The following is an 18,554-nucleotide window of genomic DNA, read 5'->3' as shown; positions in this document are numbered from 1 at the left end:
TTACACTTACACTTTTCGACGACGAAACTTGACTTACGTAGACAAAAAATTAGCGATTGTTAGTAAGCTGTCGAAAAATAAAGTTTTGTCCAAAAATTTGAAAAATGAGTGTAGACATTAGAATTTGTCGTAAAGTTTATTTATTTAATTGACTGTAAAACGGAATCGAAGAACCATTTCATGCGTAGTTAAGTATAAGTCTCAAAATGAATCCTGCATCGGAATCATGAAAACAATTGTCAAATTCTGTGAGTGTAATTGTAACAATAATTGTCAAGGTTGTGATCTTAATTAATTTTATTATGCAAATATTCAGAAGTGTAACGTCTTAAAAACAATTATTCGAATTAATGTGTTGAACTTATGTTTTTTATCAGATCAAGCGAACAAACCCGTAATCGCTATTTATGTGCACAACTTAGAACAAGTATGTTGTTTTATAAAGAATGATGACAGTAGCAGTTCCTTTTTTGTCATTAATCCTGTCAATACAATTGACTATCACTAAAATGTATGAATATTCATAAAAAAGGATACAATTGAAATTTTAATGCTAGCAATTTTCAATACTATAGTCCTCTTTTATAAGAAGTATGCATGGATAAAAAAAAATTACGGCTCCTACTATTGAGCACACGTGTGGAGTTTGCTCTGAAATTATAAAAAAAAATGTCTCAAGTATTTTGTGCAGTTTAAAAAGTAGCCTTCGAAATAAACAAAAAAACGGATCTACGTGGACATGTGATTCTTGCAAAAGGGAAGTTGGTGTTATTGATTCTGATGATATACATAGGAAATATTAAACTGCTTTTTAATAAACATTTCACATCATTTAAAGCCAACAATCATTTTGATTTTTCACTAAAAGTTTTCGTATTCTTAAATATAAATTATCTTACAAAATAAAAAAAAAAAGACATTCTTATTTATGATAAAAATCCAGTACATTCATTAATCGATTTATTATTGATTCCATTAATTACTTTGTATTCGATACAGAATTTTCCATAAAAAAAAATCTATCATAAAAATATTTTCGAATTTTTGAAAATCGGAAATCGTTCGCTGATTTACTGCTAATTATTTATTATCGATAAAATAATATTTTTGATTCGCATCTTCATAAATTGTATAGCCAGCATGGTAAAAGTTTAGTGATCACCAGTTATTTTAGATTTTCCGGCTTCATGACCAGGAAATTCAGTAAATTACGGGAAATTGGTATAAAACTGTAGTTCACCGGAATTTAATGTCAATCTATTGCAAATTGGGGTATGTTGGATTAACTAAAAATTACCAAACCATGTAGTTTTATTTTTCTTCTTTTAAAAAACAACAATTCACCCACACTTTATGGTATTGGGGTACTATTTTTTATCTTAGTTCGGAAAAATGAGAACTTGGAGGTTTTAAAAGGAAACGAAGGTTTTTTTGTAAAACTAGTATTTTTCTACTTTTATGGCGTAAACCACTGGCTATACGATAAACGTATTAAGGTCTATTTTCTATAAAATGTAAGTTTTTTCAGGAAAATTCTTTAGAGACAAGTCACCTAAATCCGTAGTTCATCAAGTTCTATAATTTTCAATAATTTAGAAAAAAAGCTATCGATATTTTCTATAACTATTTTGTATTTAAGAAAAATATTTAAATTTAAATTATTATAAATCGGGTGCCAGAAACGTCTGGCTATGAATAATGTGACGACAGTATAGTTTACATGAAAAGAAAATTGACCGAGAAATATACAAGAGCGAAATGAAAAGTGATGGACAAAAGTTTGAAGATGAAAATATTATCCGATATGTTTATTAGAACGAAAAAAAAATATGGTAGAAATAAAAATTACTCGAGAAAAAAATTAAGAAATTGAAAAATCGTCCGAAATATTTAGTCTTTTAAGTACCCTATTTGGTTAGTTAAGTAAATTACTTTTTTATCGACAGCTTTTTACGACTGTTGATAAGCAAGTAACCCAGTATAAATTTTTCTTCAAACAGAAGTCTACTATCAAAGAAGGAAACATATATGAACATTTAAATTTAAGATAAAAATTTATTAATTCATTGACAACATATTGTTATTATTAGTATTGTTGTTATAACTTAATTATAGTGCTTAATTAAATATATCATGATTGAATATAAGTAATTAAAATATAAACTTGTAAAATTAGATTAAACTTAAATTTTTATTAGAAATAAAGATATAATGAAAATTACACACAGAACAATTTTATTGTAATTTTTTTCATATAAATTTTAGAGTTACATTAAAAAAGCATAATTAAAAAAATGAAGTATTTTACTGAATGTCAATATAATTAATGAATAGAATTCTAATATATTTTTGTTGTTAAAAAACATACTTGTGCAAATGTAAGTCATATTTTTTTCTTCTCGCTGTTGTAATCATATTTTTGTTATCATTTCAAATACACGAGCAAAGTTCTGCACTGGCTCGTTGCACAAAGGGCATTTTAATTGTAGACGTTCTTCAGTAGTAATTTTACATATTTTTTTTTGAGACAAAAATTATTTTAAATTCAATTTCCAAGTTTTTTTTTCTTAACGAAATTTTCTAATTTTGTTGGATGAAGAGTATATGCTGCACATGGTTCGCTTCATCATTATTAATAGCCATATAGTTATTCTCAGCAACTGCAACTATAAAGAAGGTCAATTCAACAAATGAAAACTATTTTGCTTTATATATCTTAAAATTTATGTGTCGATACCAACCGTATCTGTAAATGGGAATATTAATGAAATTATCTACATCCTCGATACTTATTTGTATATTTCCATCGACCAACACAGTTGATATATATTCAGCAAGTTCAAGAAAATGTGGAATGTCTAACACATCAGAATCATATAATTCCCATGCCCTATCCAGCAATTGAGCTCGAAGTAAATCTTTCGGTCGTGTCTCTCTTCGTACAGGTTGCGATAGTAATAACGATTGTACTTCAATTTTTGTGATTTCATGAAGGTGTCGGAGGTTCACTTAAGATAAAAATTAAAGTTTTGTAATGGAGTAATAGCTAAAATAACTTAAATTGCTTATTAATAATAACATAAGTAACTTCCTACGGATAAATTACTAAAGTGATGAATGTAAGCCGAAAAACTTGTTTAGTCTTCGATGATATGATTCGGTATAATTGTTAGTTTTTATTTTCAATCTATAGACACTAAATCCTGTTGGTGTAATTTTTAGTAACCAATAATCTATGAAATAGTCAATAAAGTTTTTGAAAATATGACAGAAAGGAGCATGTATTTGGAGTAACCAATCAAATGCTTGTAAAATATCAACACTTGGTAGCAATGCTAGAGCAAGTATCTTTCTAAAAAATTTTTTTCCGTCTTCCCAGTTTTCTATTTTTTTTAATACACCTAACTTTTTAGCTTTTTTCATCATCGCCTGAAAATAATGAACCTTGATCAGTTTTAATAAATTTATTATAATTAAACATTTAATAAAACGGTATTACTAATAAATTAAAATAATCGATAAACAACTGATAGAACTTACTTGTACAAAATGAAAATAACAACTTTGAGCGGTTGCATTGGGATATGACTCTCGTAATGCTTTTCGAAGACCAGCTTCAAAATCTGTCATGTAAGATAAAACAGTAACATGTTGAGTAAAAAGCTTAAAACGCTCAATAACAGCTACATAACACGCCGTGGATTTCCTCGACATGAGGCTCCAGGCGACAGGCAAAATCTGAAAGTACATAATTTTAATAATAAACTATTTAGATACAATCTTGTTATAATAATTATAATTTATCATACTGAGTTATTTATTGACGCCAAAATTGTAAAAAAATGATAGAATGAATTTTTTGGATCGGATGGGCAAACTTTGTAAGTCGCATCGATGTATAAATTAGTTATGTGAATATTTTGTAATAAATCAGGGTCAATAAAAACTGTGGCAATCGAACCATCTGTGCCATAAACATTAGCAACAGTTAAATTACTGTTCTGAGATCGATATAAATATTGCCAACGATCCAATTTTAATCGTAAATAATATTCCCCAAGTGAACCAGGGGTCGGTGGGCAAATTTTTCTCCGCCACTGTTGCATTACTCTCTCTATGCGACAAAATGGCACAAGAGAGGATCCTTTTTGGTGTCTGTATTTTGTATTAATATTAAAAGAAAAATAATAACATAATTGTAGAGATTTAATCATAAAGTCGAAATTTTTGTATTAAAATATAATAAAATTAAAAATACACACTTAACACATAACTCATCATAAATACTTCTCAAATCTCGAAAACTTGATGTTACAGTTTTATAAAGTTCTTGTTTAAAGTCATATATAGGCTGCAAATCAAAATTTTTAGAATGATTATGCTCTTTCAACAAAGTAACGGGTGGCCCTCGGTTTGTTACACCTCGAGCTCTGCAATTTTTCATAAACCTCATGTGACATTGGACATATCTACACAAAAACAAAATTATATAATTACAAAAAAAAACAATACATTTATAATGTATACAATTGATATTATGCAACCAATCTATAAAACATAACAATCCTCATAGCTTAGATATATTGATTAAGAAGATGAGGAATTTGACAAGATATGAACTTCAACGCGTTAAATTTTTATATTAATAAGAATCAAGATATAGTTTTAAATAAAGGTATTTAATTTTTTATCAATTTAGTTAAAATATAAATCTACCAGACTAAATCATAGTTCATTTATGCCAGCAACTATAAGTAAGAGCAAAGACAACAGAAAAAAGGTGTCATTAAGGTAAAACTTACATTTGAGTGTCATGACGACGTGTGTAACAATGTCCATCGTAAAATATATAACTTGAATTTTTTTTATTACCAAACTGGAATAATTTTTCCATGATTTATAATATTACTTTTAATATTTTAAGTGATCATATGTGAGTTAGTATACCCGTACGAACCGTTGAGTTTTATATTTTATGTTTTTCATGAATTGTTCAGTTGATATAATAGGTAATTTATCAATCCGGTAGTTAGTCTAATAATTTTTTATGAATGAATTAAAAAATTAATTGTGCTATAAATTATTATTGAATTCAATAAATTTTTTCTGCGATATCGTGTGATTTAAAACTTTAGTTAATTATATATAATTTAATTAAATTTGTATATAAATAAAAAAAGTAAGTAAATGAATATATATATATATATATATATATATATATATATATATATATATATATATATATATATATATACTTCCAATTGACCCTAAATAATGTTCTTTTGTTGACGTTCTGTATATGCACTTGTTACCACTACATATAAACCAATAGTTGCTTTCAAAAAAAAAAAAAAAGAAACAAATGAACATCTTATGAACTAAACTACAAACTTGTGTATGCGTGTTACGCATTTCATTGTTCTAAAGTGACTACATATCTGCAAATAATCCAGATAATTATTTAATTAAATACAAATTTTAAAAAATTAAAATAAAAGAACTGGAATTCATTAAAAATATATAAGAATGGCGAACAGAGAAGTTATAGAAGAGGATGGTAATTTTTATCACGTAGAAAAGACAGTAGGAATTAAAAAGTAAGTAATTAAAACTATTATCATTCTTAAGTAGATTAAATTTAAATAACTGTACCTTTAGATTATGATGAATGATAATATGAATTCATTAATTTAAATAGTATATGCATAAGAAAGAAAAAAAATTTTATTATCGTTATTTGAAAGTATTGATGGCACCTATTGTAATTACATTGATTTATTGCGCATCAGTCATTACACAAAGAATCATGGATGATATTGAAGGACTTTTATAATAGATTTGTGGAAAGTAGGAAGGATGGCTATTCTAGTAATAATATAACACTTTGATTATATATATATATATATATATACGTCTATATGTAGTTGCAGCTTTATTATGTCTTGTACACAGAACTTCTAGATGTACGTGTGATCGGTACAGAGCTATATTCAAGAGTGAGTATGTCACAATGTAAGAGACTACTCTAGAGGACTAGTAATTACTTTAAACGTCTAATAGATGGTGCCTCATGTATGTCGCAAAGTAAACTATTTCTGACACTCCCTCCCTTTGCACATACATCTTTTAAATATAATGAATAACATATAGTTTCATAATTACATCTAAAATCGATTAACGATCATGAACACATCTAATATTAAATATTAATGAAAAGTAAAGTTCCAATTAAGAACATGGTCCTTGAACTCCTTTGGTTTTCTCCGCTGCGCACTCTGCTAAGACTGAATATTAAATATCTGTAAAATATTAATTACTTATATGATTAAACTTGTTAGTTTAAATCTTCCATATAACATCTATATTTAACATCTAAAATTCAATATCTATGTGTAACGTCTAAATTCAACATCTATATTTAACATCTATATCATTGAAAATTTTATCATCTAAAAGTTCATCATTTTATTTCTGAGTTTGATATGTGATGTAGAGGGTAAAGGTTTAGTCATAATATCCGCAATATTTTCTTTAGTGGATATCCATTTGACCTTTATTTTGCCCGCCAAGACACATGATTTAACAAAATCACCATGAGTTTCAGCCATTTGAGGTTTCTTGCCTGTTCTTTCTCTTTCAGCCAAATTGGATTTGATAAGCTCAACGTCATCATCAAAATCTTTCAATTTATGACTTCCCTCCATTTGAGTACAGTTACATGCTGATTTATTATCACATCTAATAGTGACTGGATACATAGTTTTACCTATTATATCTCTAGTCGCTTTATCCAAGGAGATTATTTCCTTACAAGATTCGCTCATGGCAAGATATTCTGCTTGACAAGTTGATGTAACAGGAGAGGACTGTTTGTGGCTTCTCCAGGCTACTGTATCACCGTACACTTGGATAATGTAACCACTTGTCGAAGTCGAATTTTCACGATCTCTGAAGCTAGTGTCAGTCATAGCTTCCATAATTTCGGTTTTACCTCTATAGTACAAACCTAAATCAGTTGTTCCTTTAAGATATCTGAAAATTCTTTTGACTTCAGTCCAATCTCCTTTGGTTGGATTATTCTGTCTTCTAGACAATAAATTTACAGCATATGCTATGTCTGGTCTGGTTGCACCAGCAAGATACAACAGACTCCCTATAGCCTCTCTATAAGGTGCATTAGCTGGAATATTGGAATCATCTAATTTTCCTATGTTTTTATTGTTTCTATTTTTGACTTGTCTAGTTATCATGGGTGTGTCTTGAGCATTACATTCTTTCAGATCGAAACGTTCTAGGATCTTTTCAGTGTACTCAGGCTGTGTAATAGACATTTCACGTTTACTTCTATCGCGGTGAATTTTCATTCCAAGAAAATTCTCCGGTTCTCCCAAAATTTTCATTTCGAAAACCTTACTGAAATGATTTATAATTTCATCTAATTTTTCGGGTACATTGCTAGCTGCAATCATATCATCTACGTATAGGATTACGATGGCAATTTTTCCATCTTTTCTCCAAGAAAATAAGCATGGCTCGTTTAGATCATTCTCCAAACCTATTTTCAGTGCTTCTTCAGTGAACTTTTTGTTCCATCTCTTAGGACTGATCTTCAAACCATAAAGAGATTTTTCAAGCTTCCAGACCATCTTTTCTCTGATTTCATCACTGCAATCATAGCCTTCTGGGATCTCCATAAAAATTGCTTTTTCCAGAGTCCCATACAGAAAGGCAGTTTTTACATCCATTTGTCTTGCGTCTAAATCAAGTTTATTTATGATTGCTAGTGCTAATCTGATTACTGGAAGTCTTGAAACTGGAGCATAGGTTTCTTTTAGCTCATACTCGTTTACATCTAGAAAACCTCTTACAACCACTCTAGCTTTATAGATGGTTTCTCCATTTTTGCCAATTTTGGTTTTAAAAACCCATCTAGAGTTCACTACATTAGCATCTACAGGTCTTTTTACTAGATTGTAGACTTTGTTATCATCTATTGATTTTAATTCTTCTTTAACTGCCTTCATCCAATCAACACAGTCTTCCCGCAGTAAACACTCTTTGTAATTACCGGGATCCTTGTTGATAGCAGAAAGCATAGCATATATAAAATCTTCTTCATCTACAATCGTGAACTTTTTTATTGTTTTGGCATAAACGAAGTTATCATCTATCTTGGGTTTTGGTTTTCTTTTTGAAGCTCTCAACTTCTTAAATTTTGTATCAGTTGATACATTTTCATCTAATTTACGCTTTTTAGACTTGTCAGAATTAACTAGTTTATCTTTAGAGTCTTTTGTTACAGGAGTATTTGCATCAGAAGATTCAGAATCTATTTTCCCATCAATTGAATTATCATCTACTTCTACTTCTTTTTGTTTTTCAATTGTTGGAGAATCTTCAACTTCTAAATCTTTTGTTTTGTAAATATCCTTATAAACTAGTTTTTCATTAAATCTGACATGTCTTGAATTTAAGAATTTTCCAGAGGTCGGCTCCCACAATACATAGCCAGTACGTGAGTAACCTACCAGTATGGATCTTATTGCTCTTTCAGAAAATTTATTTTCTGATATTGGAAGTTTAACATACGCTAAACATCCAAACCTTCTAATTTTATTCATATGTGTGCTAATCTTTGCATTGAGTTTATTTAATGGTGATACAAAACCATTAGTTTTGTGAGGTGTTCGATTGTACATATTAACAGCTGTTTCAGCTGCCAATATCCACATCGATTTAGGCAGGCCAGAGTCAAACAATAACGCTCTAATTTTCTGTTGTATTGTTTTATTAAATCGCTCGGCTGTACCATTCAACTCTGGGGTATACGGTGGTGCATAATCTGATTCTATTTTTTCTTTATGCATAACATCTACAAAATCACCTCCCGTAAACTCCCTAGCATTATCAGTTCTGATGTAGCACACTTTTTCATTTTTACCTAATAAATTTCTAGTTGTATTAATGAAGCTTTCTAAACAACTAGCAGCTTCATTTTTATTTTTAATAGAATAAATTTTTGCAAATCTAGAAAAATCATCTAGAAACACAATAATGTATTTGTAAGCACCTGGGAACGAATTTATTTTAAATTGTCCCATAGTGTCCACATGAATTGTGTGTAACGGTCTATCTGCTATTACTCTAGATTCTTTAAAGGGTAATTTTTCCATCTTAGCTAGAATACAGGTTTCACAATCTAAAATATTTTCTTTAAAGTTTACATTACACAACGACTGCTCAGATTTTTTAAGTTCTTTTAGATAATTCAAGCTTGGATGACCTAGTCTTATGTGCCATAACATACCTTCATCTATTTTTATTATTTTTAATTGTTGTATATTATTTTCAGCACTTTTAATATTATTGAATTCTTCTAGAGCATCGGCTGAATTAAAATCTAAAATTCTTCTATTTAAGGTTTGTTCATCTAATAAAAAATCTGTGATTTCTGCTTCTATATTATTTCTATTTTTCTCCAAAAGACTTTTCTTCTGACTCTCCCTCCCAAGCTCAGATGATGTTGATTTATGAGAGAAAACATCTAAATCTCCCTCCATCTTTTGCAAATTTAAATCAACAGGTACCGTCTGAGATTGTTCGGAAAATTCATTTGGAGAAATAATTTCAGCAGTACAAGAGTATGTTGTGTAATCTGGCCTATTAACCTCCTCAGCATGTTTTACCTCGAAGGTAACAAGCCAGTTAGGTTTAACATATGTTCCTGATAAACATGTTTCACCTGTCTCTTTATCGAATATTTCTAATTTTTTATCATCTAAAAATATTCCTAATCCAGCGTCTACAAATCGTCTAAGCGAGATTAAGTTATTTGCGATATTTTCTGCAGATAATACGTTCGTTAATTTTATTTTGCTAAGATTTGATTTTAAGTAAAGGTCACCGACTCCATCTATTACTATGTCAGCTGACTTATTTTTATTTGCACTTTTAATTACCTCGCCTGTGCAATGTTTAAAATTACTCAAAATCAAACTCTTGTTAATTATGTGCTCAGTTGCGCCTGAGTCCGCAATAAACGTAATATTATCTACATTATTTATATATTTAAAATTCATACCTGCTTGTCGTGCTTGTGGTTTCTTTTTATCTCCATCCTTTGGTGGGGCTGCTTGCTTTTTGAACGTTTTCGGCTTGGATTTGGTGTATTCTTTGGATTTGCCACCAAAACCTCCTTTGAAGAACGTACCTCTTCTAAAAGCACCTCTACCTCTACCTCTACCACGACCACGTCTGTAGTCAGACCTGCCTGAATTTTGACTGTTCTCATTTTTTGGACAAGAATTTGTATTGTGATCAGTGATCACTTTACAAATATAACAGTACCATTCACTAGTTGCTGCTAAAGGACACTGTTTGACGTAGTGACCCGTCTTATTGCATCTATAACAGTTGTCATGGTGTGATTTAAACCGTTTTGCTTGGTTTGCACACGCATCTTGTTCTTGAGAAGTTTCAGACTTCTTCTCAGCTTCAAGCTGTAGCAAATGAGACCTCAACTCAACCAGAGTCATTGATCTGCCTTTAAATTGCCGATGCAATAAATCAGCAGTTCGAGCTTCTGGAATTACTTTACTGACAGCTTGGTAAAAAGCTGACCGTTTCTCTTCATCTGTCAGAGGTACTGCGTTATCACAGTTCTCATATTCAACGATGGTGTTGTCGAATTTATTCCAGAACTCATCAATACTCTCCTTTGGTTTCAATTTCATTCCGTACAGCTTCGTTCTAACAGAAGTGTGAGTGACATTCTTTTCGACCCTCTTAGCTTCTTTTAGACTTGTTATTACCATAATAGGGTCTGTTATAGTGAGAACCCTCTTATAGTATTTATCATCTAAATGGCTAGTAATGATTTCTCTTACTGCTTGTTTTCTTTTTGCAATTGTTTGTACATCCAAATTATCAGGACCAATGACCGTTGGGTCAATAACATCTAATAGATCTTTTGATGATAATTCAGATTTAAGTTTATCCAACCAAATGTTGATATCACTATCTGAATTAAGAGTATATTTTCTTGGTACCTGATAATTTTGAGATTTTTTGCTTGATTCTAGTGTACTTTTTAAAGCAGTAATCGAAGCATTAAGAGCCTTAGTTACTTCTATGTTAATCTCTTGCGGGCTGGATTGAACTTCTATTCCAGCACCCGTATGAGTTGAACTCTCGTCTAGAAAAGCGGTCGAGTTAAGTAAATTACCTCGTGTACCTTGCATTCGAAGCCGTTCTGCCTTCAATAAATTTTCAGATGTCTTATTAATTAAGCTCATCAAGGTTTTCATTGCCTCAAAACCTTTGTTTTGAAGCTCGATGTTTTCGCGCTGTTTGCACAGGAACTGTAATAGTTCTTGTTGTACAGTCTGTTCAGTGATAGGGGTACTACCACTGCTGTCACTCGATTGAGTTGTGAAAATCGGTGGATTTCCAATGGTGTTTGACGGAGTTGTTGGTGTACTCGTCTTAAAAGCAGCAATTGACTGAGTTATAGGTGCACTCGTCTGACTTGCGGTAATTGTTGACTGCGTTGTAGTTGGAGAAGTTGTTGTCAACATTGCTGGGCTTTCAGATACTCCAGGCCCTTTATAAATAAAATTATTTCAGTTTGGATTTTTATTTTACGATTAATTAAATAAACGTAACTTCTAATCGTCTATAAAACTTCTAAACATCTATAGAACTTCTAATCATCTATAAAACTTCTAAAAAATTTGGATCCACTTCTAAAATAAATTTAAAAACAAAATTACCTGTTTTCAAATTTTTGTCTGACGTCTCAGATGGAGTATCTTCAGTCTCGTTATTCTCGAGCATTTTATTATCATTCTGCTCATTATTCATTGTTCCTTTGTTCATATTTTCTAGATATCAGTAAACTTCTAATTATGAACAATCTGAAACGTACCAAACTTATCAGAGACTGATATTTCACCCCCATTTACAACTGCACTGCTAGTTGTAAATAAAAAGTGAAATCAGCTGTAACCTGCATGCGACAGCATGGCACACGTGCTCCCTCCCACCTCGTGACAAACGGCACAGCTCGTTGAAACGTTCGGGGATGGCCGTACGTACACGTGCGACATACCAATCACATACCATAGTAACAACCGATTAAATTGAAACAAAGTTTAGTGCTGTACTACAGACTTTACTTTGAGACAATTATTAAATTAGTTATCATCTTAATTTATATATTTGTAATCTTATAAAAAGACTACGTAGTAACTAAATTTAATGTCGATATATAGTTTATAAATATTTATTTTGGTAAATATTTATTTCAAGTTTAAACTTCTAAAATTTCCTTCTTATCTTAAAATAATTATAATTTTAAACTATAATTATTATCAATCTTACAAAACCAACTATATCTCAAACAAGTCAACTACTTCAACTGTATTACTCTATTTATTTTCTTGAGAGCAATATTATTTTTCGTCTAAAATGTACATCTATATCCGATTCTCAGAATCTGAGAGTCGTAAACCGTCTAACTTGTACGCGACAAGCGCGCTTTTGTTCTATGATATATACAACCAACACCAAGTGTATAGCTATATCATGTTACTCGAGCCGGGCAGCTTCAACAAGTTTAAACTTGACTTAGTGTAATATACACAACAGTCAAAAAAAATTTTTAATAATTTTTCTCAAGCAACAAAGAAAAATATTTTTTTTTTTTTTTTTTTTTTTTTTTTTTTTTTTTCATTTCTTCTAAATTCAAATTCATTTAAATTTATTTTCTTCTAAAATTTTAACTTCTTTTAAATTAAAATTCTTCTAAAATTTAATTTCTATTAAATTTAATTTCCATCTAACTTTATTTTCATCTAAAATTTCAACTTGTTTTAAATTGAAATTCTTCTAAATTTTAATCTCATCTAAATTTATTTTCTTCTAAAGTTAATTTCATCTAAATTTAGGATTCAAAATGCACTTCTTAAAATAAAAAATCAAAAACTTACCAGTTTATTTGATTTTCTTCAAAAATTTTTTTTTTTTTTTTTTTTTTTTTTCTTTTATAAAAAGCGTAAGCGTTTTTTTTAAAACAAAACTCTTTACGCACAATTCGTTGCACTACACAAAGCCAATCCTTTTTCTAATCCCTTTCGAGATACGAAAACACGTCCTATGCGTGATGGGTCCTTAACCTGAAGGACTTTTATAATAGATTTGTGGAAAGTAGGAAGGATGGCTATTCTAGTAATAATATAACACTTTGATTATATATATATATATATACGTCTATATGTAGTTGCAGCTTTATTATGTCTTGTACACAGAACTTCTAGATGTACGTGTGATCGGTACAGAGCTATATTCAAGAGTGAGTATGTCACAATGTAAGAGACTACTCTAGAGGACTAGTAATTACTTTAAACGTCTAATAGATGGTGCCTCATGTATGTCGCAAAGTAAACTATTTCTGACAGATATATACACGGAAAAAAATAAACTAAAAATTATTATCCTGAAGTTAACCGACAATTAAAAATTTTCGGATTTTTTTTCAACAATTCAGTTTGAATAAAAACAAAACTAAAAATATACAAGATCTTGAAGTTAGCAGACAATTAAAAATTTTCGAATTTTTTTTTAAACAAATCAATTACAAAAAAATAAAAACTAAAAATATGCACATGTAGAAAATTTAAAAAACTACAGGTGCAATTTTTTCAAATTTTTTTTTTTTATAATTTACTGTCTAAAATAAAATCTAAAAATTATTAGACCTCGGCTAACTTTAGTATCATAAATATACACAGGTAGAAAATCTAAAAAACTCGGTGCAATTTTTTCAAATGTTTTTTTTTTTTTTTAATTTAATGTTTTAAAAAAAATCCAAAAATTCTTAGACGTCAGCTAACTTCAGTATCATTAAAAATTACTATTAGAAATTATAACCCGGAACCCGGTTGTCAATATGGGGATTTTGAACATTCAAATAGTAAATTATAAAATACGTGTCGTCTATTTTCTAAGTGTCAGTTACGATTTTTAAAGTTAAAATAGTAATTTTTCTTGAATAGACAATAAATTTTCATACTTATCCTGTAATTATTCACGTTTTAATCATAAATGAAAAAATTACTATTTAGAATGATGATGGTATTTACTGATCACTTTATCATTATATTACTTGTATTAACGAATTTTTTTTTGTTTTTATATAGGTATGTACACTGTCAAAAAAAAAATTCTAAGAAGTGTCCAGTTCGTGGTGTGAAAGTGTTGGATCGTCCGATAACATTTTTTGTATCACAACACAAACATTCGAGTGAATTTTTTAATAATGACATTAAACGGTTCCGAGATGATCTCAAAATAGCAAGTAAAAAATGTTTCTATTCGATTGAAGATATTTATGAAACTGTTTCAAGTTTGTAAGTAAATTATATATACAAAAAATTTATGTTTTGATTTTTTTCTTTTTTTTTTTTTTTTTTAATTACATGTGCTTAATATATATTTTTTTCAGTTACCCTGATGCAAAGATCAGATTACCATTTACATTAATCAGGACCTTAATGAATAATTGGCAAAAAAAAATATTAGTTGGCTTGCCAGCCCCTGCTACTTATGAAGATTTGAAAAATATGTTATCTAGACGTGAATACTTGAAATTAAAAGAGTACGCTGATGGCAGATTTATAAAATTGTACAACGTTGAAAATGATGCTTTATTATTGGGTGATCCAGAATTTGCACAATCTTTTCTGTTTGATGTTTTACATGTTAGCTCAACAATTAAAGTTATTCCTCACTTTGGAAATACTCGTATGCTAACTTTTTTATTGGGTCAACACCATCATTACGTAAGTTACTAAAAAATAAAACATGATTCATAATGAAATATAACATAAAAAAATTTGTGTAAAAAAAAATATATCTCCTATAGGTCTTTCCAATTGCAATAATTTTATGGTCTACACAAACGTATGAAACCTGCGCCACAATAATGTATAATGTGCGAAATTTATTAATACCTGGCATTCATCTTCGTAAAGTATATACCGATTTCGACTTCAAAGGGCATATACAAACAATTTTTCCTGAGAGCCAAGTGTGTGGCACATTTAATAATTATTGCCGTGTAAGTTAATTTGAAAATTAATAGAATTTTAAATATTTACTGATGATTTCTTTTATTTTTTATTATTTATAGATATTATTTTTCGAATCTTTTGAAAAAAATTTACGATTTGTCAATGTTGGTCAAGAAAATTTCTTGAGAAATTGTATGTCCCTGATTTTATTACCGAGAGAAATGATAGCTGATGGATTTCAAGAGTTGATTAATTCATTAACACCTCAATTACAAAATGAACTCTCGGATTTTATAAATTACTTTCAAGAAACATGGATACAAGGAGTTGGAGTTGAATCAATGAGTCTATTCGAAGATACTGACAGCCTTAATACAGTTCCAGTTTTGTTTTGGTCGTTATTGCATAACAACATGAATGATGCCCCATCGCTATGGGAGTTTATAAGTTAGTATATTTTTTTTTTTCGCAAATTTATTGTTAAAATTGTTTGATTTAATTTAATTAATAACTTGTAGTTTTACAACTAATTTTGATGTATAGTATACCTATTTAGAACTTTAGATAAATTAATAAATAATTACAGTTTGTATTTTATTATTAGTTTAATATAACTGTTATAAATTTTATGTGTCTACAACTTTTTGAAAATTAATACAATTAACTAAAGCTTTGAATCACGTTATTTTACAGAAGAATTGATAATTATAATGAACAAGTCGAAAAAAGAAATTGAACGCTTGAATCAGAGTAGATCATCATATATTTCACTAGCTCCACGAGTCAGATTGTGCTTCCCAAAAAAGTTAATTGTAGATTTGTGGAAATCATTAAAACAAGGTAAAGTGACGGTTCAGCAATTTTTAGCTAGTGCTACTACATACCATACAGATCATTATCATGATTTGCTCCATCACGCTGAAGTATTGCGAGAAGAACAGCTTGATCTATACCCAAGACTTGATAATAATGGTAATAGATATTTTTATAACATTTAAAAATATTGATCTTATATTTTAAATAGGATAATTAGATAAAAGTCAAAATAACACTAACTATATTTCAGATCATATGCGAGCTGATAACAGAGAAGAAGCAGAAGATTTGCAACATCTAGAAATCGGACATGAAATTAATGGTAAGTTGTACCTTTGTGTAAAAATATCCCTAATTAAAATGTCATATTGAGAATAATACAATTCCAATTGAAAAAACTATGAGTGAACCATAATTATACTGTTCTCAATAGTATTCTATTTTTAATGAAGGATGTTTCGTTTTCCATAAATAAATGCAATATAAAAACTCTTGAATATTTCACTTTTATGCATGATTAGATGGAATTGCTGAATACTTGGAACCGATTACTGAACAAGATAATGAAGAAGATGATAATATGAATGAAGAAAATTTTGATATTGATAATAATGAAAATAACGCAGAAGAGGAAAACGACGAAGCGGTGGATATTCAGAATATTTGTATGATTTGTGTGACAGAAGCTCGAAAAATAATTTGCATTCCATGCAATCATTATGGCATGTGTTATAATTGTTCACAAGAAATACGTAAAGTTGCTGCTGAAAGACGTCTACAATTAAAATGTCCTTTCTGCAACGAGCCAGTGCAGAAGTTTTCTCGTGTATTTGAAATGATAACAAAAATATGATTACAACAGCGAGAAGAAAAAAATATGACTTACATTTGCACAAGTATGTTTTTTAACAACAAAAATATATTAGAATTCTATTCATTAATTATATTGACATTCAGTAAAATACTTCATTTTTTTAATTATGCTTTTTTAATGTAACTCTAAAATTTATATGAAAAAAATTACAATAAAATTGTTCTGTGTGTAATTTTCATTATATCTTTATTTCTAATAAAAAATTAAGTTTAATCTAATTTTACAAGTTTATATTTTAATTACTTATATTCAATTATGATATACTTAATTAAGCACTATAATTAAGTTATAACAACAATACTAATAATAACAATATGTTGTCAATGAATTAATAAATTTTTATCTTAAATTTAAATGTTCATATATGTTTCCTTCTTTGATAGTAGACTTCTGTTTGAAGAAAAATTTATACTGGGTTACTTGCTTATCAACAGTCGTAAAAAGCTGTCGATAAAAAAGTAATTTACTTAACTAACCAAATAGGGTACTTAAAAGACTAAATATTTCGGACGATTTTTCAATTTCTTAATTTTTTTCTCGAGTAATTTTTATTTCTACCATATTTTTTTTTCGTTCTAATAAACATATCGGATAATATTTTCATCTTCAAACTTTTGTCCATCACTTTTCATTTCGCTCTTGTATATTTCTCGGTCAATTTTCTTTTCATGTAAACTATACTGTCGTCACATTATTCATAGCCAGACGTTTCTGGCACCCTATAAATCCTGAGATTCGTAAAATACAGACTTTAGGGATATATAGTAAAATGACATGTTAATGAAATTCAACGGTACTGACTGCATCTATTATGGAAATAAGTTGCAATCATCGTCATTCTCTATAAAATAATAGACCTTTTCTAAACATACACATCAATAGCTATCATCTCTTCATTTGATATTTCGCACAGACATATAAAATGGAATGTTCCATCTTGGAGGATTATTTCTTGCACGTTACATTTTTGAAGAATAGCATAATAATTTGTATTGTTGACACAATTTGCGCATGTTTCACGACAATTACATCTGCAGAGTTTCACAAACTTTTCAATTATTCCTATACACAATGTATCCTGAAACTTATATTTAACAAAATACGAAATAATCTTTCGTTGTCGTTTATGAGATTTTGAATCATATTCTATCCCATTTTTATATAGCCGAGTAAAGGAATAACATTTACTGCAAGTTCTAATATCAGAACGCACAAAAAAATTTTTTAAATTTTCAAACAACATTGCATCCTTACTAAATTCACCAATAATTGCCAATTTTTCATCTATATAATTTAATTTGCGCCGTCGCAGAGTATTTTTTTCTAAATCATTACGGAAAGTCGCGACATCACTTCCTGGACGCAAATGTGTCAGTTTTGATTCAGCTATGTTGAACAAAATAGATAAAACGTTACTGACTTAAAGCTGGGCGTAGCGAGTTCCATTTAGTAATCGTCTAATGACACCATTCGAATTTTCATGCTGAAAACATGATGTTGTACGAGAAGGACCAAATTTATAAACTTCACTTGGTAAATGTCGTAACTGATGTAAATTACATGTCATATAATGAAGGCCATACAAATTTTGAAACATCTTAACGTACTGATTCAAATAATTCGATGCCGCAACAATCATAGCTGACAAAACGCTGAATTGATTTAACAAACTAATACCTAATACTAAAAGTTTGTGATGTTCATACACGGAAAAAAAATTCAAGGAAAACTTCCACTATGACTATCGTAATCCTAGACTATACTTTTATTATCTGTAACTTTCAAATATATGA

General features: G+C 29.2%; 2 protein-coding genes and 1 long non-coding RNA gene across 4 annotated transcripts; 1 reads left to right on the top strand and 2 right to left on the bottom strand.

Annotated features, from left to right (window-relative positions):
* Positions 1 to 2,566: 2,566 nt before the first annotated feature.
* On the bottom strand, positions 2,567 to 3,414 carry LOC103574444 (uncharacterized). Its single transcript, XR_549242.2, has 3 exons — positions 3,096 to 3,414; positions 2,742 to 3,008; positions 2,567 to 2,666 (listed from the first exon to the last, which is right to left on the bottom strand). It is a non-coding gene; the product is annotated as an uncharacterized LOC103574444 (long non-coding RNA).
* A 2,313-nt stretch (positions 3,415 to 5,727) lies between these two features.
* Positions 5,728 to 13,040, bottom strand: LOC106693338 (uncharacterized). Of its 2 annotated transcripts, XM_053742436.1 has the most exons (3): positions 12,990 to 13,040; positions 11,772 to 11,915; positions 5,728 to 11,602 (listed from the first exon to the last, which is right to left on the bottom strand). In XM_053742436.1, exons 2-3 carry the CDS (start codon positions 11,875 to 11,877, stop codon positions 6,450 to 6,452), a joined length of 5,259 nt encoding a protein of 1,752 aa, XP_053598411.1. In that variant the 5' UTR covers positions 11,878 to 11,915; positions 12,990 to 13,040; the 3' UTR covers positions 5,728 to 6,449. The 2 variants fall into 2 exon arrangements, with proteins under 2 accessions (XP_053598411.1, XP_053598412.1); XM_053742437.1 differs by lacking the exon at positions 12,990 to 13,040 and having other exon boundaries at positions 11,772 to 11,945.
* Positions 13,041 to 13,740: 700 nt separating this feature from the next.
* On the top strand, positions 13,741 to 16,882 carry LOC103574443 (uncharacterized). Its single transcript, XM_053742326.1, has 9 exons — positions 13,741 to 13,790; positions 13,881 to 14,078; positions 14,199 to 14,408; positions 14,504 to 14,840; positions 14,924 to 15,118; positions 15,191 to 15,518; positions 15,765 to 16,043; positions 16,138 to 16,209; positions 16,409 to 16,882. The coding sequence occupies exons 4-9, from the start codon at positions 14,553 to 14,555 to the stop codon at positions 16,738 to 16,740; spliced, it is 1,494 nt and encodes a 497-aa protein (XP_053598301.1). The 5' UTR covers positions 13,741 to 13,790; positions 13,881 to 14,078; positions 14,199 to 14,408; positions 14,504 to 14,552; the 3' UTR covers positions 16,741 to 16,882.
* The last annotated feature ends 1,672 nt before the right edge of the window (positions 16,883 to 18,554 follow it).

This window comes from Microplitis demolitor, chromosome 10 (genome assembly GCF_026212275.2).
Source record: "Microplitis demolitor isolate Queensland-Clemson2020A chromosome 10, iyMicDemo2.1a, whole genome shotgun sequence".
Classification (NCBI taxonomy): Eukaryota; Metazoa; Arthropoda; class Insecta; order Hymenoptera; family Braconidae; genus Microplitis; species Microplitis demolitor.
Note: the sequence above shows the minus strand (reverse complement) of the source record. Positions and strands in the feature narration are given on the sequence as shown.